This window comes from Staurois parvus, unplaced genomic scaffold (genome assembly GCF_062004578.1).
Source record: "Staurois parvus isolate SC_StPar_1 unplaced genomic scaffold, SC_StPar_1.0 ptg000135l, whole genome shotgun sequence".
In the NCBI taxonomy this organism is placed as follows: Eukaryota; Metazoa; Chordata; class Amphibia; order Anura; family Ranidae; genus Staurois; species Staurois parvus.
The window spans coordinates 6,507,456-6,532,415 of NW_028317931.1; the positions used below are offsets into that span (position 1 = coordinate 6,507,456).

The following is a 24,960-nucleotide window of genomic DNA, read 5'->3' on the forward strand; positions in this document are numbered from 1 at the left end:
ATCTGGTATTGACTTATATGAAGCTGACAAGAGGGATTAGACCCAGATGAACGAGTGGTGGGGGGAGAAGGGCAAAAGTGTGGGTATCAGTGGGTTGGGGCTTTCAACAGAATTTGGCAAGCCAATCATGAATCAATTTTCTTTCCTTCTGCCACATGTGGAAGGAAAGAAAATCGCTTGATTCCCCCCATCAGCAAAGTCAGTGTTGATGGGGATATGCCTCTCATGAAGCTTTTGCATTCTGGTTTCGAGAGGCTAGCTGAACACAATGATTACTGCTAGGGGTTATAGCTGCAGGCAGTGATCACATACTAAAAATCTGACAAGCTGGTTGTACCCAAGTCGATCCATCAACCAACTTGGGCAACAATCAGCCTGCCCATATTTGAATTGAATCTCGACGGGTCCCTGCTGAACTGGCTGAGATTTGATCCATCTATGGCCAGCTTTTGTCATCTCACCCTGAACGGGTATACTGACAGAACCCCCCTTAATCAGCAAACAAATGGAATTTTACCAGCTGGAAGCATTATCTTTTGAATATATGATTTACCAAGTTTTATACTGAAGTGCTTTAGTGAAAACCAGTATTGTTTTACATCAACATATTTAATGGTTTGGTGTGGTGGAAATATTTAAAGCTTATGCTTATTAAAGAAATAATATTATTAATAATCCCCTTTCCCAGACACTGCAGCAATAAAATAAATTAGAACCAGTACCTTTGTGCAGAAGAAATCTTTGTTACCACACCACTTAGCTCCCTAGGACCATATAACTCCCTCCAAACTGTGCAAGCACCAGAAAGTGGGAACGATCATTAAAGCGGAGCTGAATCTGCAATGTGTATCCAGAACTGTTGCCATTACATGCATGACTATAGTACTGAGTACACAAGGCAGATCTAACACAGCAGGCTTGCAAATTAGGACTTATCTCCTAGCCTGCTTTCTTCAACTAATGCAGATCTAGGCTTCCCCTCATTGATCCCTCATTACCACCTACTCCTATTTTTCCAGATCTGGGATTTTCCATCTTTAGCCATTGGTGAACCACTAATGCTGTAACTCCCACCCATATATATAGTTGTTAAATTGGATCAGCACCTAGCTGTTACTTATGCCAGGACTGTACACTGTACTGAGCATGTTTCACAGGAAGGGAAATGGACATACAAGTCTCTTCTAACACAACACTCCTCCTGCTTACATTTTTTTTTTGTAATTTAACGTTTACTGGGGATCAGGGGTCGAAATGAAAACTGCGCTTGTGAAGCCAAGACAAGGTTCCCCCTGGTCCCCAGGTAGAAATGTTCTCACTCTTTGGCTGGCAATATCCCATAGTCACCTCATTTAATGCTTCTCCAGATTTACGCAGATTCTGTAGCTCAAAAATGCCCACAACTCTTCCATCATCCTCGCAACAGAGATCAAGCACTATGCAGCCTTGGTCTTCGAAAGCATTAATTTGATGGAAGGTTGAAAATGCTTTTGTGTGAAAAGTCACAGGGTGCTTCTAAAAAAAAGACACATTAAAATACACATATGTTTATAAAAACAACTTTAGTACAACTGTAGCAAGTATTTATTAATAAGGCCTCATTCACACGAGTGCTGGTACCCGTAGTCTGTGACGGCTTGATCCACCAGGTGCTGCATGCAGACAGCCCATTCAAGTGCTGGTACAGGTGAGCAGCCCTGAATGCACACTGTATTTTTAATGTGCAGGATAATATACAGGTAACATGTAGAGATAAAAGGAAATCATATGAATTAGAGAGGAGTGGAGGTAAAAAAAAGTTAAACTTTACGTGCAGCTACTGCCATAGTATCTACAGTGATAATGAACAAATGTATGTGTCAGAGCCTAGGATTGAACCTGGTCCTTCTGCAGTGAGAGGCAATGTCTCTTCTTACTGAGCTATCTGGAATGCTGGACAGCTCCCTTGACAATTCTTGAATAATCCTGCCTTGTGCCTTGATTTCTCTTGAACCTTGAACTCCTTGCTCCTCCCATGAACTTCCTTATAAAAGCCATGTCCATGCACTTCCTCCTTGCCAGATTATTGTGCCTTACCAGCCAATATCCCGCCTACTGTTCCTGCTGCTGTCTTCATCTACGTTACTGACCTTTGGCTTGCTACTGACTACGATTCTGCCTCATGCTATCTACTACCATTGGTGACCGACCCTTGGCTTGTGACTGACTCCGCTTCTGTTTGATCCCTGAACTGTTTGATCCGCTTTTGGTTTCCAGCCTACTCATTCCCTGGTGGGGTGATCCTGAGATCTGCGACCTGGCATTCACACGCAGCCAAATCCATCTCCACCATTAGGAGCTCTGGGGAAGACCGGTGGATGCTTAGACCCCGCACCTCAGGTGAGCCTGCGTCATTCCCAGGGTGGGCCGCTGGTGTACCAATCCTGCTGGTTTCAGGTAAGCCTTACAACTGCTGTAGCAACTGGTCTCTGAACCTGATCTTATATCGTGACAGTATGAATCATTCATTAGTTCCTGATTTCTCCCTTTTCTCAATTGTAAGAGGAAGAGAGGGCCCACAAGGGTGTGCATATATGTGATCTCTGTGATTGGCCTCTTTATGACCAATCACAGCAATCAGAAGGTACAGAGCTGCCTGGACTGGCTCTGTACCTAGTGTCTGGATGGAGGTTGTCCACGCTCTCGTGGTCCCCTATATTATTGTTGGCCTATCACTATAAGGCTTCATACACATAGAGTTGGAATGGGGCTCCTGGCTGCCACAAATATAAGTATACTTTACATTGCATGGCCATACATTCTTGTGCATAAAGCCTTATGGGCTGCCTCACTTGAGAAAAGAAGTCTAAAGAAGGAAGGAAAGTGTGGAAAAGCTTCAGTACTATTAGGAAGTGTTCAAGTCTTTCTTATCAAAACAGGATTTGAAAAGAAACTGGGGGTACTGAATGGTGAAAGAGTCTCTTTAAATTTCTGTTGCTTAAAACAAGCCTGATTAGTTATTCATGCCCATCCCCTTCCCCAACCCCAGCTTTACATGGCTCTTTTTGGAGTTTAAATGAAGGAAATAGCAGTCTTGGAAAAAAAAAAATGCTATTTCGAGAAACCAGAAATAGAAATGTAAAACATCAGTTTAAAGAAAAAAACAAACACTTTAAAGATTGACTAGAATGAATATAAATTCTCTTTAAAGTGTAACAGCACTTTAGGTGCATGGAGTACAGAGACGATGCACCGTGATATTGCTGGATTGGGACCATGTACGTATAAGACTAGTAGGGGGATGCTTGAGGCACCCCAAGCTACAAAATATTGTAACGCCACATTTTAAGATCAGCGGATGTTGGCTGAAACCATGCTGTGTTGTTGTATGTGCTCCACTGCATTTATTGCTTTTCTAAAAAAGACAATGACATTATTATGGTTATTGTAAGCTTCTTGCCACATAGAACAGTGTTAGTTCAGCTTTATGAGCAGGTTATATTCATTACTACCTGGGATGTCCCAAAGAAACACATTTGGGGGGAGGGAGGCACAAATCCCAGACACCGTCATCAGTCCAAGGACCTATTCTGCCGTCCACAACACACTGTGGCCAAGGGCAGCATCTAACATCCACTTGGTAGAACCTTGTTAATGTATGAACCAGACCATGTATTGGCCTTGCAATCTGAGCCACTGACACCTGATGGCAGATAGCCCAAGATGTCTTCACACTCCTGGTAGAGTGCACTTTCACCCAAAAGGGTGAGACCTTACCCTTCAAACCATGAGCCATTGAATGACTAAATGGTGGATCCAATGAGAAATAGTTGATCTGGATGCTGTCTGCCTTTCCTGGGCCCTTCTGGCAGCGCAAACCAGGATTCCTGATTCCTGACCTGTGCCAACCAAATCAAGTAAATCCTGACCACCTGAACTACGATCAGAGTATGCAGTGATCCTTCCCCTGTCAACTGTGGACTAGGGAAAAAAAAGGCAGAACACTGTCCTGATTCAAGTGAAAACTAGAAACCACTCTAGGGAAGAAAGATGGATGAGGATGCAACATCACCTTATCATGATGCAAGACCAAGAATGGCTCCTTACATGAAAGAGCCGCCAGCTCTGACACACTTCTTGCTGAAGTGATAGCAACCAAAGAAGACCCCTTCCGAGTCAAAAGATTAGTGGAGTTTCTTGAATTGGTTCAAAAGCTGGCTTCTGCAAGGACAACCAAGACCAAGTTCAAGTCCCAAGGATACAAGGGTGGCCTGACAGATGGGACTATCTGCGTAACACCCTGTACAAAGTATGAGTGAGAAACAAAGGTCTCTGTGAACAATTGGATAGAGCCGAAATCTGACCCTTAATGGTACTTAAGGCCAATTTCGTTTCCCCTCCCAATTGAAGAAAGGACAAAAATCTCTCAATCACCTATTGCCACAGATGCCACTTCCTAGCTTCACAAGATGAAGATCGGGGGAAGGCATAGATTAGGGAGAACCTGTTCTCATGGTGTTACCAGTGCATGTATCCTTATTGCCAGTGGGTTTCTCGATCTGGACACGACCTGTCTAACTTGTTGTAAAACCTGAAACCCAGAAGATCCACATTCAGAGTTCTCCAACGCTGACAGGCTGTTGAGAACATCTCGGGATGCAGGGACCACTGTCCCGGTATTAGCCACTGACAACTGGGGAAAATCCCCCCTGCCAGTTTTCTATATCTGGAAAATGTACTGCCGACAGAGGACACATGCTGTTTTGCCCCAGACATAATGTGGTTCACCTTTCCCTGAACCACACGACTCCTGGTGCTGCCCTGGTGGTTGATATACGCCACTGTCATGGCATTTTTGAACCAAACCCTGTGCAACTGGTTCATCCAATAACCTTTAGCAAGGCAAACTGCCTGAAGCACTAAGATATTGATGGGCAGTATTCTCTCCTGTAGAGACCAAGTTCCCTGAACTGTAGCCGTCTCCAAACCAGCCCCCCAACCAGAGAGGCTGGCATTGATGGCTCCTATCTTACATAACCCTGGAAGGAAAATTATCCCTTCTCCAGATTATGAACAACCACCAATTCGGACTCTGCAATAACCTGGGGACAAAGCCCTCCAGCAAGCCAATGATTGGAACTTCATAATCCAGACAGGCAGAATGTTCTTCTGCAGTGGAACAGCAAGTAGTAGGAAACCGCTTCAATGTAAATATCATACCAGACTGATCACATCTGAAACAGGATGTACAGAATTATGTCTAATGCTTTGAGATCTTTGATAGACCCCATGGCCCCATTTTTTTTGGGGGGGGCCTGTGAACCTGTCCAGTGTCTTAAAAAATTAGCCCACAATGCTGCGATGAACCCAGAAGGTCCCAAAAAGCGTACTAAACCTATAATGTTTCTACTGCTAAAGACGGAGTGCCCTGATGATGAGTGCTGATCTGTTTGCTGACAATTGCCAGTTCTCTGCACTACTTTCCTTACGCTGTGACAGCATGAGGAAAGTGCAGCCGATAACAAGCAACTGTATTTACCTGGTGATATGCTGTGTCATTGGACACAGCTGATCACGTGGTAAAAGGCTGCTGTGACTGGTCTATTACCACATCACGCGATCAGCTTTGTGCATAGGACACAGAGATCACGGAGATCGCCAGGGGCACGCGGGAGGGCGCATTCTGGGAGAACGTCATATGACGTCCTCCCAGAACTGGACAACCGCAGTGTAGCCATCATTCGGATATAGCGTGGTTGGCAAGTGGTTAATGACCATCCACCTTACAGACACTGGTGAAAAAACTGAAGTACTTCCTGTATAGGAGGAGTTATATAGGGGAAGACTTCCTGTTTGATTGATCTGCCAGTGTCCATTCACCTATAGGTGGGGCATAACTCAGATAGTAATGATTATAGCCTACTCTGTGTCCCCTGATATACGATAAAGAAAAAACAGTTTACCTTTCCTGTGTGTTTATTAACAACGTGGAAGACAGTATTAAGCTCAGGCATCCAGTCCATGATCCCAGAAAATGGCTTTCCTGTAATATTGCACATTAGCAACTTTATGATGTTCAGTCTCAGAGGCTGTTCCACAAACACCACATAATTCTCACTCATTCCTTCGGAGAAAAGCAAAATGAAAGCAGAATGTAAAGTAGTGCCATAAAAAGCCCAACTTTACTCTCTCATACAAAACCTGCAAAATTCATTTCTACAATGTAACTAATTCAAATGTTCACACGTCTTACAAGGTAAGTGTTTACGGAGACTACATCTATCACATAGGAGTTCATTTATATAAAAAATAATTATATAGCCATTCACCCAGTGACTTCCATTCTGTGCAAACTGGACAAACGTATTATTAGGTTATATCCTGTGCTTTTTGGATTGTAAATTATTGATTTAAACAAGAAATACCACATTTGGCCACTAAATGGAATTTCCTATAATACTTGGCTCCGTCTAGTCTGCAAATGCAGCATTTTCTATTTAACCATTTCAGCTCCAGGAAGGTTTTACCCCCCTCATGACCAGGACATTTTTTGCTATTTAGCACTGTGCTACTTTAACTGGCAATTTCGCAGTCATGCAACGCTGTACCCAAATTAAATTTATATAATTTTTTCACAAAAATAAAGCTTTTTGTGATATTTAACTGGCAATTGCACGGTCATGCAATGCTGTACCCAAATTAAATTTATATATTTTTTTTCACACAAATAAAGCTTTATTTTGGTGGTATTTGATAACCACTTGGTTTTTATTTTTTATTATATAAACGGAAAAAATTGAAATAAAAAAAATATTTTTTCTTTCTCTTATAAAACATATCTAATTAAAAAAAAATAAAATTTCTTAATAAATTTTGGCCAAAATGAATTCTGCTACATGTCTTTGGTAAGGAAAAAAACTCAATAAGTATATATTAATTGGTTTGATGAAAGTTATAGCTTCTACAAATGATGGTGTATATATATTGGAATTTTTATTTATTTTTTTTATACTAGTAATGGCAGTGATCAGCGACTTATAGGAGGACTGTGATAGTGCAGCAGGCAATCTGACACTAACTGAGACTTTGTGGGCCTCCCAATGTGTAAAGTGTGTTGCTTTTACTAATGGATGTGACTGTTCTTATACATCCCCCAAGTCTTCATGGGCAGTTTTTTTCATCTAAAGGTGGGAATGAATTTCTTTCTCAACTAAGCACACCCTCTTGACTACATGCCTGAGCTGAGGGCAGATGAATTCCAGGAAGTAAGTGCTACATGAATCATCTGCCCTTACTCAAGATGACTACTGCTGGAAGTGATTTCTCAACAAAATACAGTATGGAGACATGGATAGATGGGTGAATTTGCTTTGAATATTAAACATGAATTAAATAACGTTTATGGTGCTCAAATACAGTTTAGTTCTGCTTTAATACCTAAAAAACAAACAAACAATCAGGGAGCATCCCAAATGCTCAGACACAATAAATACTAGTGAACCGTTCTCTAAATGCTTGCAAACCTTCTACTAACCTCTAAGTAGTTATTAAAAACTGCAGGTCATGGAATCTTCCTGTACTCTCCTATTTATCTGCATATCAAACTAGTGGTGAATACGGTGTACATTTTAAACTGATATTATTAATATACAGTGTTTTACATTTACCCAGTGTATTATTTATAATTAACTAAAACAGTAAAAACACTTTATATTACATTTAACAAACATTTTCATGGAGTAAATCTATGATGAAACCTATACGAGAAGTTAAAATGTGTGTAAACTTCTCATACTGGCTTCATCATAGATTTAATCCAGACAAATGTGTTTTTAAAGTGGAAGTTTAGGTAAACAAATAAAAATTTTAATGCAGAAGAGACATTTATTTATTTTAGGTACTTATATAGCGCCATCAATTTACACAGCGCTTTACATATATATATTGTACATTTACATCAGTCCCTAACCCTCAAGGGGTGTACAATCTAAGGTTCCTAACTCACATTCATACATACACATACTAGGACCAATTTAGACAGGATCCAATTAACCTACCAGCATGTTTTTGGAGTGTGGGAGGAAACCGGAGTACCCGGAGGAAACCCACGCAGGCACAAGGAGAACATGCAAACTCCAGGCAGGTGGTGCTGTGGTTGGGATTTGAACCAACGACCCTAGTACTGCCAGGCAGAAGTGCTAACCACTTAGCTCTGCACTCCTGTTATACAGCTCCAATACAAAGCTGGGGAAGCTTGATACAAACTGTAGTGAAGAAAAAAAACCGAGCGCACAAACCTTGCGCATTACCTCAGTAAACAGTTAGTAAATTTATTGATTTAAGAGATATACTCACAAGAGTAGTAATAAAACAGGCATATAATATCCACAAGCGCATCCTATGATAAGACACATGTGAATCCCATCTGAAGGGAAAATTCTCAAAATGACAGTGACACGTTTCGAAGGGGAGTCCCTTCTTCATCTGACGAAGGGACCCCCTTTGAAAAGCTTCAGCGTTATTCTGAGAATTTCCCCTTCAGATGGGATTCGCACTTGTCTCCTTATCGTAGGATGCGCGTTTGGATTTTATATGCCTGTTTTATTACTACTTTTGTGAGTATATCTCTTACAGCAATAAATTTACTAACTGTTTACTGAGGTAATGCGCAAGGTTTGTGCGCTCTGTTTTTGTTCTTCACTACAGTTTGTATCAAGCTTCCCCAGCTTTGTATTGGAGCTGTATAACAGGAGTGGAGCGCTAAAATCCATATAAAAGCTGAATCAATTATGAATAAATAAAAGTATATGAGAATAAAATTAGCAAGTATGAAAGTTCATAAAATGATAGTGGTGATAATGATTCCAACTGCAGCGATGTTTAAATGCTTCTGCTTTGAAGGTATAGTAAGAATGAGCACTCACCAGATGCACATTAAATATGCGCATATAAATATATCCACAAAGGTCCTCTTTAGGGAATGGGATATGCCAGGCATATGGTTAGCCTCCTTCAGGGTAGTAAACAGCACAGCAGAATACAATGCACATAGTGAATAAGTGAGTGCTAAAAGTCACAGCAGAAGCTCTTGGGTTGGGAGGTGGTCAGCTCATCCAGAGGTCCCCTTTAAGGATGGATAGGTCTGTAGCCTGTATTACAGGGACTCCCTCCTCTGGGTACTTGAAATGGGCCAGGCTCAAAGGTAGGCTCTGCAATTCAGTAGCTCCACACAGGAGCCAAACAAAGAGCGCCCATAGTGTAGTAATCTTTTATAAATAATTTATTAAATCCAAGGAAATCCAGTTAAAGAATATAGTGACAGTAATGCAGAGAAGCAGCACTGACCAAAACTTAAGATGGCCGCCAGACCTTCACGTGGCTCCGGCGGCGGGACGTCACGGCATATTGGCTCCTCCTTACGCATTTCATGCCACACACGTCTTCAGAGGGGAGACGTTCTTTTTGTTCTTTATTTGTATTGGAGCTGCACAGCCTTTGACCGGTCTGGGATGAACTTCCATACATCTCTATACTCTTTATATAATTGATCCATTGGCCCTCTACTGATCTGGGTCCCTGAGCGCAGAAGGGGTTGTAATAGTGATGCCATTCCCGCCCTACCAATGACAGCGGCCAGTGTTCGAGATCCAGAAGCCGGCCGCCCAAACATGTCAGAAGTCGGGTGGGAGCTCAGGAACGCCACACCGCTGGATCTAAGGCGAGTATAGTTCTGCTTTAAGGAATATTTTCAGTAACAGAAAACAAAAGGTTGAGAACAATTCAACTTTTATCTTTGTTGAATATCCGCAGCCCAACTCACCGAAGCTGTGATAATAGGCAGGTTTCCTTTTCTCCTCTGGTTCTATAGAACATATGACTTGTGCTCCTTCCAGAGTCTCTCCCAAGCTGGACTTCTGAGGGGGAACTCTTATTATATTGTACCGTATACCTGAAAGGAAACAAATGTCAAACGCTGCAAAGACGCAAAGGAGAAGTGTGAGATTTTAATTAAACAATCATACATACATACCTACTTGCTGCAGCATTGGTCTGATGTTGCAAGCTGTCCCCCACCAGCACTAAGCACGAGAACTGAGCGATCATGTGACCACTGATTGCTCAGTTCTTGGTCTTCAATGAGTAGAGAGCGGTGACTGTCAGCTGCTGGATCTTTGCTCTGCCCTTCCAGCACTCACTGGGCTGCAGATTGTTAAGGCTTTCAGTGGCACCATAAGAGGCTGAGCCAGCTGCCTGTAAGGGATTATTTGCACTATTGTCGGGATCTCTCCAGAGCCTCGCGCAGGGCTGGATCTAGCCTGTCTAACGTGCGGGTGCAGTAAAAAATGTCAGTGGGGCAGAGGATGAGGTTGGAAGTTTATAGAGCAGTGTACAGGGGTCAGCAGAGCAGAGGACAGGGGCCAGTAGTAGGTTAGACAGTGTTCCAGGGTCAGTAGTAAGTGACGCAGGGAATAGATTTTGCCTATCAATTGGAGGAGCTTAAAGGGGGATGATTGAACAGAATCTGTGCCTAGTTGTTGTTTACAATGCACACATTTAGAACAGTCCTTGTTCCCACAAAATATTACTTGCTATGTTATAAATGACAGTCTCACAGACACACATAACCCTCAGGACAAAGGATCATTTTTCAAAATGTAAAGGTTTCCATCACATATGCTTTTTTTCTGAGCACAAAAAGTGACCATTTTGTGTGACTGAGCCTACCTTAAGGAAGAACTTCATTAAAGCCAGCAACTCTTGGGACAATGAACACCTTGGTCAGGTCTATGTACAGCATTATGTTTAGAGTGCAGGGGTCAGGAGTAACATCAAAACAACCCAGTTCAACATCAGCGCAGCATCAGGATAAGCCCACCTGTTCACAACAGATTCCCCCTTTACAACAAGAATCCCAATCAGATTTCCCCCTTCAGAGTCTTCACTCTGCATCAGCGTCCTTAACACCCTCCTCCTTACACCAGGGTCCAAGAGGTTCCTCAGCCTTCAGTACAACCAGCCTGTGGGACTTTTTTTTTTGTATGATTACTGCTACTGACACCAGACACCAGCAGTGATCATTGTATTTTGATGGAGGGGAAACATCCTGCTGTCAGAATACAATAACGCATTAGAAGGGATTCCCCCATCCACACTGACTGTGCTGGTGGGGCAATTGAGCAATTTTCTTTCCTTTCACTCATGGTTGAAGGAAAGAAAATTGCTTTATGCATGGCCAGCCTAAAGCGGCCAAAAATCAACCAAAAATGGTCGGTTCGGCAGGAACCGGCTGACTTTTGGCCCGTGTGTACAGCTCAGTGTCCAACAGAAGTAGGTCTTATGATCGGCCTCTGTTGAATGTACATGCTGGAAAACTTCAACTGATCGTCATCCGATCAGTGCTGGCAGTCAGTGGCTGCCAATGCTGATCTGTGTGCCCTGGCGGGGGGTGGTCCCCTGTCAGAACACAATAGCTCAGTGGGGAGATCACCACATGTGATCATCAGATGTGTTAATACAGCAACCTGTAATCTTTTTTTTCATTCAGCCCACTGGGTTGAACAAAAAAAAACTTCCTGTGTGTACCCAGTATTACCCTAAGAATAGCCAAGCAAATGCACAGAAATAAAGGGTTTAATCAAAGTGGCAAGCATTGTATGAATGAAGACATAATCGTCACATGCTTACCATCTTTCCCATAAGAATTTCCCATATTGTACACAGTTCCATCAGGATCGTAATGAGGGTGTGCTGTAGCACCATTTACAGCGATGAACTTGCTCCAGTCCACCTATTCATTAACAAATAAAAAGACAAAAAAGGGTAATAAATCCTCACCTGCTGTTATCAAGATGGTACTACAGTATGTGTATGTGTCATCTTTATTTGCTTTTAAGAAGGCTTTTTTATATAACAGTATTGCATCTCAAGATTATTTTAATACATAAAAAAAGCAATTTACCACCTCCCACTCAGCCTATTATAATAATACAGCTACAGTGTTCACCGGTACTGGGTTGGCCCTGGTACCATGTAATCGCTGTGACCACATCGATCACATCAGTTGTATACAATGGCTTTCATTCATAGCCATTCTTTCTGTACTATTGTGATTGGTCACAGTGATCAAATGGTACAGGGCTGATCACAGTAGACCTATACAATGTGCTAGCAGTGGCCATTCACAACTATCACAATTGTACATAATGGCAAATGAAAGGATGCCATTCATAAAAATAATTGCTTATAACAGTGATCATCACTTCATTTCCTTTTCTCTCAAAAAATTGTGACAAAATATTACAACTTCAAAAAACTAACAATACTTCTTACATACCATCTCTCTTACTAAATACCTGTGTTCTTTCAAAAAGGGGTAATTTGGGCGATATCTGTACTATCCTGGCATTTTAGGGCCTCAAGAAATGAGATCGGCCATCAGTATATCAGTATTGATAGAGTTTCAAATAAATATACCATAGTCCTAAATATACCATAGACTAAATATATCATAGTCTGTGGATAACTTTCATACTGAGTAAATAATATACACTGATTTGGGTTATTTTTACCATAGAAATGTAACACATTTTGGCATAAATTTATAAAGATTATTTGCTAAATTTTATAACAGACTGTTTTTAGTATGTTTCCATTTATACCACCAAAAGAAAGCTCTATCTGTCTCAAAAAAATGTTAAAGATTTAATTTGGGTACAGTGTTGCACGACTGAGTAATGGTCATTCAAAGTGTGAGAGCGAAGTGGTTAAATAATGGAAACAAAAACACATCTTATAGTATATACCTAACATGTTCTGTATTACTGTGTGAAGAACCTTGTCTAGCTGGAATTTTTTGTAACTGTTGTTCTTCCAGCTTAAAAAGTGTTTGCTACATGAAAGCAAAACGGGGGTTATTTACTAAAACTGGAAAGTGCAGAATCTGGTGCAGCTCTGCGTAGAAACTAATCAGCTTCCAGGTTTTATTGCCAAAGCTTAACTGAACAAGCTGAAATTCAAAGCGGATTGGGATGCACAGTGGTTCCAGATTCTGAGTGCTCCAGTTTTCGTATATCTACCCCACTGTGTCCTCCATCACATAAGGGCTTTTTTACAGAGCCATAGGACTACTGGTACAAACACACTTTAACTTATACTGCTCAGGGTGAGCACAGAGTATGGGTTGGGCACAGGGGCAGACTGACAACTCATGGGGCCTCCGGGCAATAGGGGATCATGGGGCCCCTGTGTCCTTGCCCAAGCTCAAAAAAGCCTATGAAAAAGGTACCAGGGGAATCTCATGGGGCCCACTACTGACCCCGGGCCCTCGGACACTGCCCGAGTTTCCAAATGGTCAGTCCATCCCTTTTTGGGCACTACATTGGCAACAATAACCTCCAATTTCCCTAAAACCTTTTCTCCAAAAGAACTGCACTGAGTAGTTTGGTGGGATCATTTTGGCTCCACATCAACATCATCATAGCTGTAGGTGTCATATAATTGGTATCTAATGTCTATACACACTTGGAGGAGCATACTTCACTAAAATCACACAAATAATGTAATAAAGTTTACAGTTTATAATGGTGAAGATGAATATCAAAGATGTGATAACACCCCTGTGCTTTGGCAGACAGTGGATAATGGGTTGAAATCGATGTTTGGAATAAAGCTGAGGATAGTGTTCGATAATGCACAAAAGGCGGGACAGTGGCTTAGTGGTTAGCACGCTGGTCCCTGGTTCAAATCCCAATCAGGACGCTATCTGCATTGAGTTTGCATGTTCTCCCTGTGCTTACGTGGGTTTCCTCCCACACTCCAAAGACACTCTCGTAGGTTCATCAGCTCTTGTCTAAATTGGCCCAAGTATGTGTATGTATGCATATGAGGTGGGAGTGACCTTACACTGTAAGCTCCTTTAGGGCAGGAACTGATGTGAAAGTACAATAAGTAGAATGCTGTGTGATTTGTTGGGACTAAAATAATACTTGTAATCATTTAAAAAAAAAATCATTGTAATTAAAGTGGTTGTAAAGGCTGAAGGTTTTTTACCTTCATGCATGCTATGCATGAAAGTAAAAAAACCTTTAGTGTGCTGCTCCCCCCACAGTCCCCCCAATACTCACCTGAGCCCTCATGATCCAGTGATGTGCACAGGAGCCTTGACTGTCCCAGGTTTCTCTCTCCTCATTGGCTGAGACACAGCAGGAGAAGCCATTGGCTCCCACTGCTGTCAACTCCACTCAACTGCAGAGCTCGGGAGCCGGAACACACCAGTGCCCCCGTAGCAAGTGGCTTGCTATTGGGGGCACTGGTCAAGGGGGAGGAGCTGGAAGAGCTGGTGGTGGGCCTGAGAAGAAGAGGACTGGGGCTGCTCTGTTCAAAGCCATTGGACAGTGCAGGTAAGTAGGACATGTGTGTTTTATTTAAAATAAAAAAAAGCTTTATTATCACTTTAAATAATGGACTACTTTAGAGCCAATGTTCCCCATAAAGTTGCTGAAATTCGAATGACTATACAAGCTGGAAGCAACCAACTATTTTCAGTATTCTGGGTGGATATTTAGAGATAATTGTCCCATCCTTCATTTAGATCCTTTGAAACTTATAAAATCCTTCCAGAAAACCAGTTTTTTTTTAGTATTACCTTGTCCAGTGTTTTCAGACTTGTTGGATCCACTTTTCTCATGAAATTGGTCTCAGTGCTGACATAATAATCCCCTTTATAAATCACATAGTTTACATTACAGTTGTCAGTGGATACTGAAAGGGAAAGCAGGAGTTATGTTTACAGAAGTAATAAAACACTACAATAATACAGAACCGGTTCTTAAAAGGCAATGGTAAAAATAACAATTACTGTATGTCTTGGCTCAAGGCCTGTGTACACCATTGTGCTGCAAAAACAAGAGTGGAATCCAATGCACATTACTGCATATTACCACAGCACAGTGCATCAATAAAGTATTCAGACCCCCGTCACTTTTTTCAATTTTGTTATGTTACAGCCTGAAAATCTACTCAGTACCCTATAATGACAAAGTGAAAACAGAATTTTAGAAATGTTTTCAAATTTATGAAAAAGGAAAAACTAAAATATCACATTGGCATAAGTATTAAGACCCTTTGCAACAACACTTGTGGTAAATTAAATTGATTGGACATGATTTGGAAAGGCATGCACCTCTCTATAAAGCAGTGTTTCTCAATTCCAGTCCTCATGGACCCCCAACAGGTCATGTTTTCAGGATTTCCATTATTTTGCACAGGTGATTTGATCAGTTTCACTGCCTTAGTAATTACCACAGCTGTTTCATCTGAGTGAAATCCTGAAAACATGACCTGTTGGGGGTCCATGAGGACTGGAGTTGAGAAACACTGCTATAAAGGAACAGCCTGCAGAGCTCGGAGACAGGATTAATGCAAGGCACAGAGGAAGGCAACAAAAAACAATCTACTGCGCTGGACATTTCAAAGAGCACAGAGGCCTCCATAATTTTCAAATGGAAGAAGTTTGGCACAACCAGGACTCTTCCAAGAGCCACCTGGCCAAACTGAGCACTTGAGGGAGAAGGGCCTTAGTAAAAGATAAGACCAAGAACCTGAGATCCAGTGTGGAGATGGGACAAAATTAAAAAAGGACAACCATCACTGCAAATTGATTGGTTGAGAGCATCGAATACCCTCACCGGCAGCCCTCCACTGAACTAGGCTTTATGGCAGAGTGGCTAAACGGAAGCCTCTCCTCGGTGCAAAACACATGAAAGCCCACTTTCTGCAAAAAATCACCTGAAGGACTCTCAACAGGCTTTCATGTGTTTTGCACAGAGGAGAGGCCTCTGTCTAGCCACCCTCCCATAGAGCCCAGATTGGTGTAGGGCTGCAGATGCGTGTATTTGATGCTCACAACCAATCAATTTTTAAAAAAAGGACATTTAGTAATATTAACATGCCCAAGAGTTTATCATCTGCTCAGCGATTCCTTTATAGCATTAAAGAAGTAGCAGCCTATTATTATTATTATTATTATACAGTATTTATAAAGCGCCGATAGTTCGCTCAGCGCTGTACATTACAAAGGGGGACAGAACATGTGACAGAACAATACCAATACAATGCAAAACATGAGGGGATCGAGGGCCCTGCTCTTTCGAGCTTACAATCTAGGAGGGAGGGGATGGTGGCACAGGAGGAGAGAGCTGTGGGGGATGGAGTGGAAGGGAGAGTGGAGGAGGTCGGTTAAGTTAGCAGGGGGTGGGGTAGGCTTCCCTGAAGAGATGGGTTTTCAGGGTGTGCCTAAAGGAGCGGAGAGTAGGTGATAATCTGATGGGTTGGGGCAGGGAGTTCCAGAGGATGGGTGACACCCTGGAGAAGTCCTGGAGGCGGGCATGGGAGGAGGAGACCAGGGAACTAGAGAGAAGGAGGTCTTGTGAGGAGCGGAGTGTGCGTGCTGGGCGGTACTTGGATATTAGGTCAATGATGTAGTTCGGGGCAGTATGGTGGACAGCCTAGGACCAGAACAAGATCCACATACAGTACACTATCTTAAGAGATCTGCTTCTTTAAAGGAAAACACACTTCACTGCTTATCCATCAGAACCAGTTCTCGTATTTATCAGCCCAGTGCTATCATAATCAATTCAGACAAGAGAGCTGTAAGAAAGAAGTGGCAAATCAGCCACTCCCATTCCTGGTGGACAAAAAAAACAGCAAAGCAAAAAGTATTATTGAACCTCTAAGAGCTGACAATTTTTTCTCAAAATAAGAACTGAATAGAGGTTCGAGACAAGTGGTGGTCAACTTACTAAGAAGAGGAGACCTCAAGTGTAGCCCCTTACATCACCAAAAGGGCCACACATAACCATAAGTAAATGTAAAACTACAGAAAGTTTTCAGACATGCAACATTTGAGAGTCAAAGACTAGGTACATTCTGCAAGAGATGGTCAGAGAATGCAGAAATGCTCCATGAAGTGGTCAAAGACTGGGGATGTGTTTCAGAAAATAGTCACAGGCTGGAGAAAGGTTACATGCTATTGCCCCCCTTGTCAAATCAATGTCACTACATTTGTGCTCCCCATAGCTCACTGAGATTTCTCTCTTATCAAGATCCATTAAAAAAGATCATAAGAAGAAAAAATGCACACAAAAATACTGTATATAATGGACAGCACATAGAAAGTCATGTGGGGTTAATTTATTAGGGCTGGAAAGTGCAAAATCAGGCTCACTTCTGCACAGAAACCAATCAGCTTCTAACTTCAGCTTGTTCAATTAAGTTTTGACAATAAAATGTGGAAGCCGATTGGTTTCAATACAGAGCTGCACCAGATTTTGCACTCTCCAGTTTTGGTAAATAAACCTCATAGTGTGAATGAAAAACCAAATCATTTATCAGCTAGAAACCAGTCTAAAGAGAATTTTCTTTCACTGCTTTGCGTATGCCCCAAGTCATAGATTACTGTCTGTAGGGGCCCTGGGGCTGCACAATAAGTGGCAAAGGACTGCATGTGGCCCCAAGGCTGTAGTTTGGGCCAGTATTTCTCAACCTTTTTTCAGTCAAGGCACCCTTTAAAATTATGGACAGGCCCTGAGGCACCCTTTAAAATTATGGACAGGCCCTGAGGCACCCTTTAAAATTATGGACAGGCCCAAGGCACCCTTTAAAATTATGGACAATCTTGAGGCACCCCATTCTAAAACATGAAAAACTATTCTAATAGTTTTATATAACACAGTAACACCCACACGTGTTGGACACCCAACATTAGAGGTGATTTATTCTTCCAAAGCAAATACACTTTTTTACACTGGTAGTAGTAGTATTCCAGTGTTTCTCTTCTCCCTCAGTTTTTCACCATCACTGAGCTAATGTGACCCCAGCACTGATGAAGAGGGACAGGGGAGGGTCAAACTAGGATGCTGTGCAGGCAGCTGACATCTTCCTTATCAACTGATGATGTCATTGGTTGTCAGGACGCCGGCAGCTAGAAGGTGGTGATGGTGCACAATGAAAACCTGTGACTTTGTGTAACTAAAAGGCAGGCTTGTTCCACCCGCTAGACATTTTGCCAAGGCACCCCTGAAGAAACCTCAAGGCACCCTGATTGAGAATGGTTGTTTTGGGCACCAGGGATATAGACACTACTGCTTCTTCAAAGATAGAGGATTTACCTTTCTTAAAATCAAATCTGGATTTCATGCGATCGTATACAGACATGCACGGGTCTGGAGCTGCCAAGGTACCAAACTCTGAGACCACAATCCGGTTCTCCTTCTTATTCTTCATATAGGCGTCACTTTCCAAAAACTTGCTCATGTAGGTGACAGAGCCATTGTCAATGTGGAAGTTGTGCATTAAAGCCATGCCATCAAACCAGTGATTGTACCTGAAACAGGAGACGCAATTCTTAAACACGGTAGGAAATAATAAAAAAACATAAAATAAAATCTCCACTAAGCTACATAAGTTATTGCTTGTTTGTAATTACCTTAAGAACTTCTCTTATGATCCCCTAAATTTTAAAGGGGTATTATAGTCTTATTAAAACTGAACTCTTGGTAGACATAGGACACTATTTAATCCAGTTAAGTGGTATAATAAAAATACAGGTATTGTAAAAAGTGAGATCTGGGAACACTGAACTACAGCAAAATATGAATGAAAAAAAAAACTTAATAGGCCTCTGACATATAACCAAAAAAGGCATGTACATGCCCCCAAAAAATAGAAAAATACAATCAAACAGTCCCTAAAAGCTGTTCCTGGCACTTTGTCTCAATGAATAGTAGCAAGACAATGTCCGTAATGATCTGTAATGACATCAATCCTTGTCGATTTCAGCTAAAAAGTAAAACTATAGGCAAAACCTTTAGTTTTCATTTTGGATAGAGCAAGGGAGGGTTATAACCTATCAGATTGTTCTCTGCCCCCCACCCCACCCAAAGCACCTTGTCCCCATGTTAATGGGGACCACGGCCTCTTCCCCAAAACCCTGGCTGGTGGTTGTGGGAGGGTGCGGGCGGGTGGTTTATCGGAATCTGGAAGACCCCTTTAATAAGGGGCCCCCAGATCCCAGCCCCCCTTATGTGAATGAGTATGGAGTAAATGGTAACCCTAGAAATAGGTATAGTTGATCCATCTGCACCACATCCCTAATGAAATAATAAAAAAACTTAAAAAGAAAAAAGGTATGTGGGATTTTGAAGGTGCAAAGGTTCCCTCAGGATAAACACACACACAAATATGACCATATAAAAGGCTTGATTACAAAGTATCTAAAAAACGCAGAGACACAAAGACATTTTGTCTGCTTATAAAAACAATAAAAATAACAATCAAAAATAAAAAAGGTATTCTCTGGAGTTGCCTAATGGAGGCCAGAGTTGTTCTCTCCCATCACTGGAAGTTGGCTTCTCCCCCTCTCACTTCTGGAATGGGCCCAGGTTCTCAATGATATAATGGCCATGGAGATGCTGCTTATAAAAACAATAAAAATAACAATCAAAAATAAAAAAAGGTATTCTCTGGAGTTGCCTAATAGAGGCCAGAGTTGTTCTCTCCCATCACTGGAAGTTGGCCTCTCCCCCACTCACTTCTGGAATGGGCCCAGGTTCTCAATGATATAATGGCCATGGAGATGCTGGTAGCAGCAGATAGTATGGACCATGAAAAAGTTCTCACAACTTGAATATGCTGGTAGAGATTCAACCTCTCCTCACTTAATATCTAACCCATATCTTTGTAGATGCACGTCTTTGGGTGCTTTTGTAATTGGAACAATCTCTACAATCACGAAATATGGACGAAATTTTTAGGCATCAATACTCGAGTATAAAACAGATTACATTTTAGTTTTTCATCCTCTATTGGAAAACTCTTTATGTGATCGACATCTGTACTATCTACCTATTTTACTGTGTACTGTGATATCACATACTTAACATTTGTAACCTACTCTTTAAAATTGTCAAGTAAAAACCTACGGTATTTGACTATAATATGGTTATGGGAAATGCTTAACAATAATGCCTGATGTCAGCTGTAATTTTTGGACCCTAGCCCACATTGCTCCTGTTTTTTCTTTTATTTTGAACTGTTCAAAATTTTCATAGGCTTTCTACATCTTGACGAGACTTGGCTTCTCCTACCTATAAAGGGACAGGAATCATAAAGCGACAATAAAATGCTTTAGCCCAACCTTTTTTTTGGCTGTATCACATAACGGCCAAGGCCCTTCTAGAAAAAATTCTAGTTTGCTTTGCTGACCTTAGAATTACTTTCATAGTGAACAATACAGGCTGAGATGAATATATGTGACATCAGGGTGTAGCTATTTCCCGAGCCAAAAAGGTAGATTCCTACCTCATCTGCTTTTCTCAGCAAGCCAGCGTGATCATTCTCTCTTCCACGTGGCATAACAAAAAATCAAGTATTACTCCAGTGGCAGCCATCTTTATGGTTTGAAACATACCATCCATTTCTATGGTGACATGCTGTTTTTTTATTTTTAGATGTACATTTTATACTACACTTTGAGGCATTAAATCTTTCTGGAAATACTACACTATGAAGTTCTTTCTTCCTTTGGAATTGAATTGTCCTCTGTGAGGAGAATTCATTTGTTACAGGTTTATTTCTTCCATCTAACCTCTGAAGTTCAAGTTTTGGGCAGCTATCAATATCCTGAGCACGGTTTGCTGTTAGAATTAGGTCTACGCGAGCTTATCCTTGCACAACGGGGGTCCATCTTTGCTCCTTCCGAGCTAACATATATCCAGGTTTACGCCATTCTCCTGGGAATTCGTATTGCGCATTTTGACCCTTCCGTAATTGGGGATCAACTTCTTCTGGTAAGAGGCAGAGTTTTCTGGTGTTGGTGACGGTGGGTCCCCTATATTTCCTTGACCAGATTGAAGCATATATGATGTTATAGATGTCCCTATGAAGAGGGGCTTATTACATTCTTATTATATTTTAATTGGACTTTTATCTCCATATGTTATAGACATCTTGAGCACCATACTCCTGTTATTTATATTACTCCAGAGGTAAGCCTGCACTAACATAACACAAGGGAAAATTGAAATATTACAAGCTTCCCTATGGTGATTGGCACTCTTTATTTGTACATGTCTGTCAGAGCCTGGAATTGAACCTGGGCCTTCTGCAGTGAGAGACAGTGTTTCTTCTCATTGAGCCACCTGGAATGCTGGACAACTCCCTTGACAATTCTTTGGATGATCCTGCCTTTGCCCTGTTTTGTCTTGAACCTTGAACTCCTTGCTCCTCCCATGAACTTCCTATAAAAGCCATGTCTCTGCACTTCCTGGTTGCCAGATTATTGTGCCTTACCAGCCAATAGCCCGCTTATTGTTCCTGCTGCCATCTACACCTCCGCTACCGACCTTTGGCTTGTTCCTGACCACGATTTCGGCTCATCCTCTACTATCTTTGACCGACCCTTGGCTTGTTTGACTCTGCTTCTGCTTATCCCTAATCTGTTTGATCCGCTATCGGTTACCGGCTTGCTCATTCCCTGGCGGGGTGATCCTGAGATCTGCGACCTGGTATTGACACGCAGCCAAATCCATCTCCACCATTAGGAGCTCTGGTGAAAACCGGTTAATGCTTAGACCCCGCACCTCAGGTGAGCCTGTGTGATTTCCCAGGGTGACCTGCCTGTGTACCTATCCTGCTGGTTTAAGGTAATCCTTACACTGTTCTAGCAACTGGTCTCTGAACCTGACCCAGATCGTGACAATGTCTTCATTCATACAAGCCTACAAACCCCACACTCTATACTCCACCAAGTCAATATCAACAAATAACATTCATACTTGTCATTTCCAAATTCAAATTTCCCAGGTCCATTACGTAGAAGACTGCCTTGGATCCACTTTGGGATGGCACCTCTGACCTTGGCTGGAATTGGCCGTGGCGTTTCTTGCACAGTTTGGAACAGAGGAGCTATGCATTCCACATTGGCTTGCGTGGAGAAACATACTCTCCCCCACACACACCACTTCTTAACAACTAGAACAAAAGAAAACAGGAAAAGTGTTAGAAAAAAGGAAAATTGTAAGTCACACAGGCATAGAAAGAACAGCTATAACTTTCAAATGTATACTGCAACAACCTTCTAGCTCAGGGGTCTTCAAACTTTCGAAACAAAGAGCCAGTGTGCTGCCTTTCTGAGTTTTACTGGTCTATGTTCCTAGGTAATCCTCTACGGGAGATTGTACCATACAAAAATGTGTATTGATCTCTGACATGTGGGGTCCATCTTTCTGGTAAGATATTGTCTTTACTGTACTAAGGTAGTGGAAGACTGCACATTAAGGGAGTCTCACTTAAAGTGCTGCACCTTACAAAGATTTGGTTTATAATGCACATTTGACCTCTGTTGTGCTGGGTCTTTTCTATCTGGTGAGCTGCTACTGTTACCTTGGTGGCGGTCACAGTTTTGTCATTTATACACCTAATGGCTTCAAGACTCAGCAATATGTGCACTCATTAGATTAGTTAAATATGAAACCAAAAAAATGCAGCAAATGTAAAAGTAATCTGTAACCGCTTACCGCCTGCCCACAGTAGATGTACCGCGAGCAGGTGGCAGCTCCAGGCCGGGTGATTTACCTGTGCGTTGCAATCTGCCTGCCGGGTTTGGGGCGCGCATACGCAAGCCACCTGCCAACCCAATCTGTGATTGGACACAGCATGAGTTTGGCAGCTGACTTCAGCCAATGATTTTGGCTGAAGTCAGCTGATCGGCTGTGCCCAATTACACACAGAACAAAACACAGAACTCTGTTTACAAGCTACAGTGATTTGGCTGTTTATTCTCCCTGCAAAGCACAGTGTCAGGCACACAGTTAACCCTCTGGTTGCCCCTGGATGTTAACCCTCTTCCCAGTCAGTGTCATTAGTTCAATAACAGTGTACAGTATTAGCAATGATCACTGTATTAGTGTGACTATTTATGTCAGTGTCAGTGTACATCCCACCCAGCATCAGCTAGCGCCAGATTTCCCGCCACACTATCACAGGCCCACTATAAGTCACTGATCACCACCACAAGTGTAATGTCATAGCTGTGTATATTCCAGTATATACACCATAGTTTGTAGACTCTTTAACATTCACAACAAAACAATTAATGTACACTTATTAGGATTTTTTCTACTAAAGATTTGTAGTAGAATACATTTTGTCAGAAATTTATGAAGACATTTGAATTTTTTGATTGGATATGTTTAATAACAAAGTAGAAAATATTGTTTTGTGTTTTCTGTATTTTTCATTTAGAGCGCAAAAAAATAATAAAACCCAGTGATTAACAAATACCACAAAAATAAAGTTCTATGTATGTTGTTGTTTGTGTACAGTGTTGCATGACTGCGCTATTGCCAGCTAAGGTAGCACAGTGATGAATGCTCTGGTCAAGAAGGGGGTAAAACCTTCCCAAGCTCTAGTGATTAAAGAGAATCTGTCCTAAGAGAAGTATGGAGACTACATAATACAGGCCTCATTATGAAAAGGATAGCCTATATTCCCAGCTCTGCCTTGTGTGACGGGAGTGACTTTTGGGGGTGGGGGGATCCCTGTATCATCTCCCCAAATCCCTCTTATGTGTAAAGGCACCCTGTGCCTGTTAGGGTCGCAGGGTGCTCTGTCCTGATATTGTGTAGACATGTATAGGTTGGGTGTGGGGGTTGTTCATTGTTCTCTGCCATGCAGATGCATCCCATTGTTCTAGCAAACTATTATGGGATGCACATGTTCCCCTATTGTCTACTGCCATGTGGTGTATCCCTTTGTTCTATTATGTGTCTTGGTTTGGTGGGGGGTGTTTCTGGCAGCCCTTCCCTCCTGATGGGATGGCCTGTGATGTGTTTCCTGTTCCTGGTTGTATTTCCCCGCCCTCTGTATATATCTTGTGTTTTTGTTAAAATAAAGCAGTTGACTTCCTGTCTTAAGAGAGTCTTGTGCTGTCATATTTCCTGCATGATCAGCGGTGGTGTCCAGAGATTTTGTGATCGGACAGGGAAGCTGGAGTCTAACAGAAATACCCACGTGCGGTCTGGGTCCGGTTCCGTTACAACTTGTATGTATCGGTCTCAGTCCCAAAATTTTGATTGGACTTATAGGTATTGATTTACTATTAACAAAAAGATTGTTGACTTGGCAAAGGAAGCTGTCCATTGCAAGGGGGTTTGCCCCTGAGCTTGTTAAAAAAAAAAAAAAAAAAAAAAAAAAATTTTTTTTGTAAATTTCTTTGCACGAGATTTAGTATTCGTTGCAAAGTAAAACTTCACTACATTCACTAAGCTCTGGGGAAAATCACCAAAGTGCAACTTTCCTTTCAAAATGAACAAACTATTTGCCTTCAGTAAATCAAGCCCACTGTGTATGTGTAGTGACTTTAACCCTAGCTGTCATGTGGAATTCAGTGCCACCAACTTCCAGGGTTTATTGAGGCTTAAAGACCCCAGTCGCACCTTGGCATGTGATTTGCCATGCCATGCGACTTGCAAATTGTCTGCAATTATATTGTAATATATCTATTATAGCGGTCATATTGGTGCGATTCCGAGTTGGCCAGAGCCACACCGATGTGTAAAGTAGTGCCTGCAATACTGTAGGTGCGACTTGCATAAACATCTGTGTCACCTCAAGTCGGAATACCATCTGACTTCGAAATTGTGTGACTTCACTGGAAGTAACACAATTTCCAAGTCGGATCGGTGTGACTGGGGTGTAAAGCTTGCAACGCTACATTATGGGAATACCAACCAGAACATGAGGCACGTGCCAGGGAGGACGTCATATGATATCCACCCAGGATGGGAAAGCACCCGCCACATTTTACTGTAGGCCAGGCAGGAAGTAGTTCAATGGCAATGGTACCTTTCAGGGGCGGACTGACCATTTGGAGACTCGGGCACTGCCTGAGGGCCCGGGGTCAGTAGGGGGCCCCATGAG

The 24,960-nt window shown here is 42.0% G+C and overlaps 1 protein-coding gene across 2 annotated transcripts in view; it reads right to left on the bottom strand.

Annotated features, from left to right (window-relative positions):
* Positions 1–24,960, bottom strand: part of LOC149466017 (carotenoid-cleaving dioxygenase, mitochondrial-like) — a 53,782-nt gene that overhangs the window by 15,096 nt on the left and 13,726 nt on the right. For both annotated transcript variants that reach the window (XM_089673098.1, XM_089673099.1), the window contains exons 2-8: positions 21,816–22,011; positions 18,150–18,364; positions 14,624–14,739; positions 11,665–11,767; positions 9,800–9,928; positions 5,943–6,103; positions 1,348–1,515 (exon numbers count right to left, since the gene is read on the bottom strand). In XM_089673098.1, the coding sequence (XP_089529224.1) occupies positions 1,348–1,515; positions 5,943–6,103; positions 9,800–9,928; positions 11,665–11,767; positions 14,624–14,739; positions 18,150–18,364; positions 21,816–22,011 (1,088 nt within the window). The remainder of the gene's footprint in view (positions 1–1,347; positions 1,516–5,942; positions 6,104–9,799; positions 9,929–11,664; positions 11,768–14,623; positions 14,740–18,149; positions 18,365–21,815; positions 22,012–24,960) is intronic.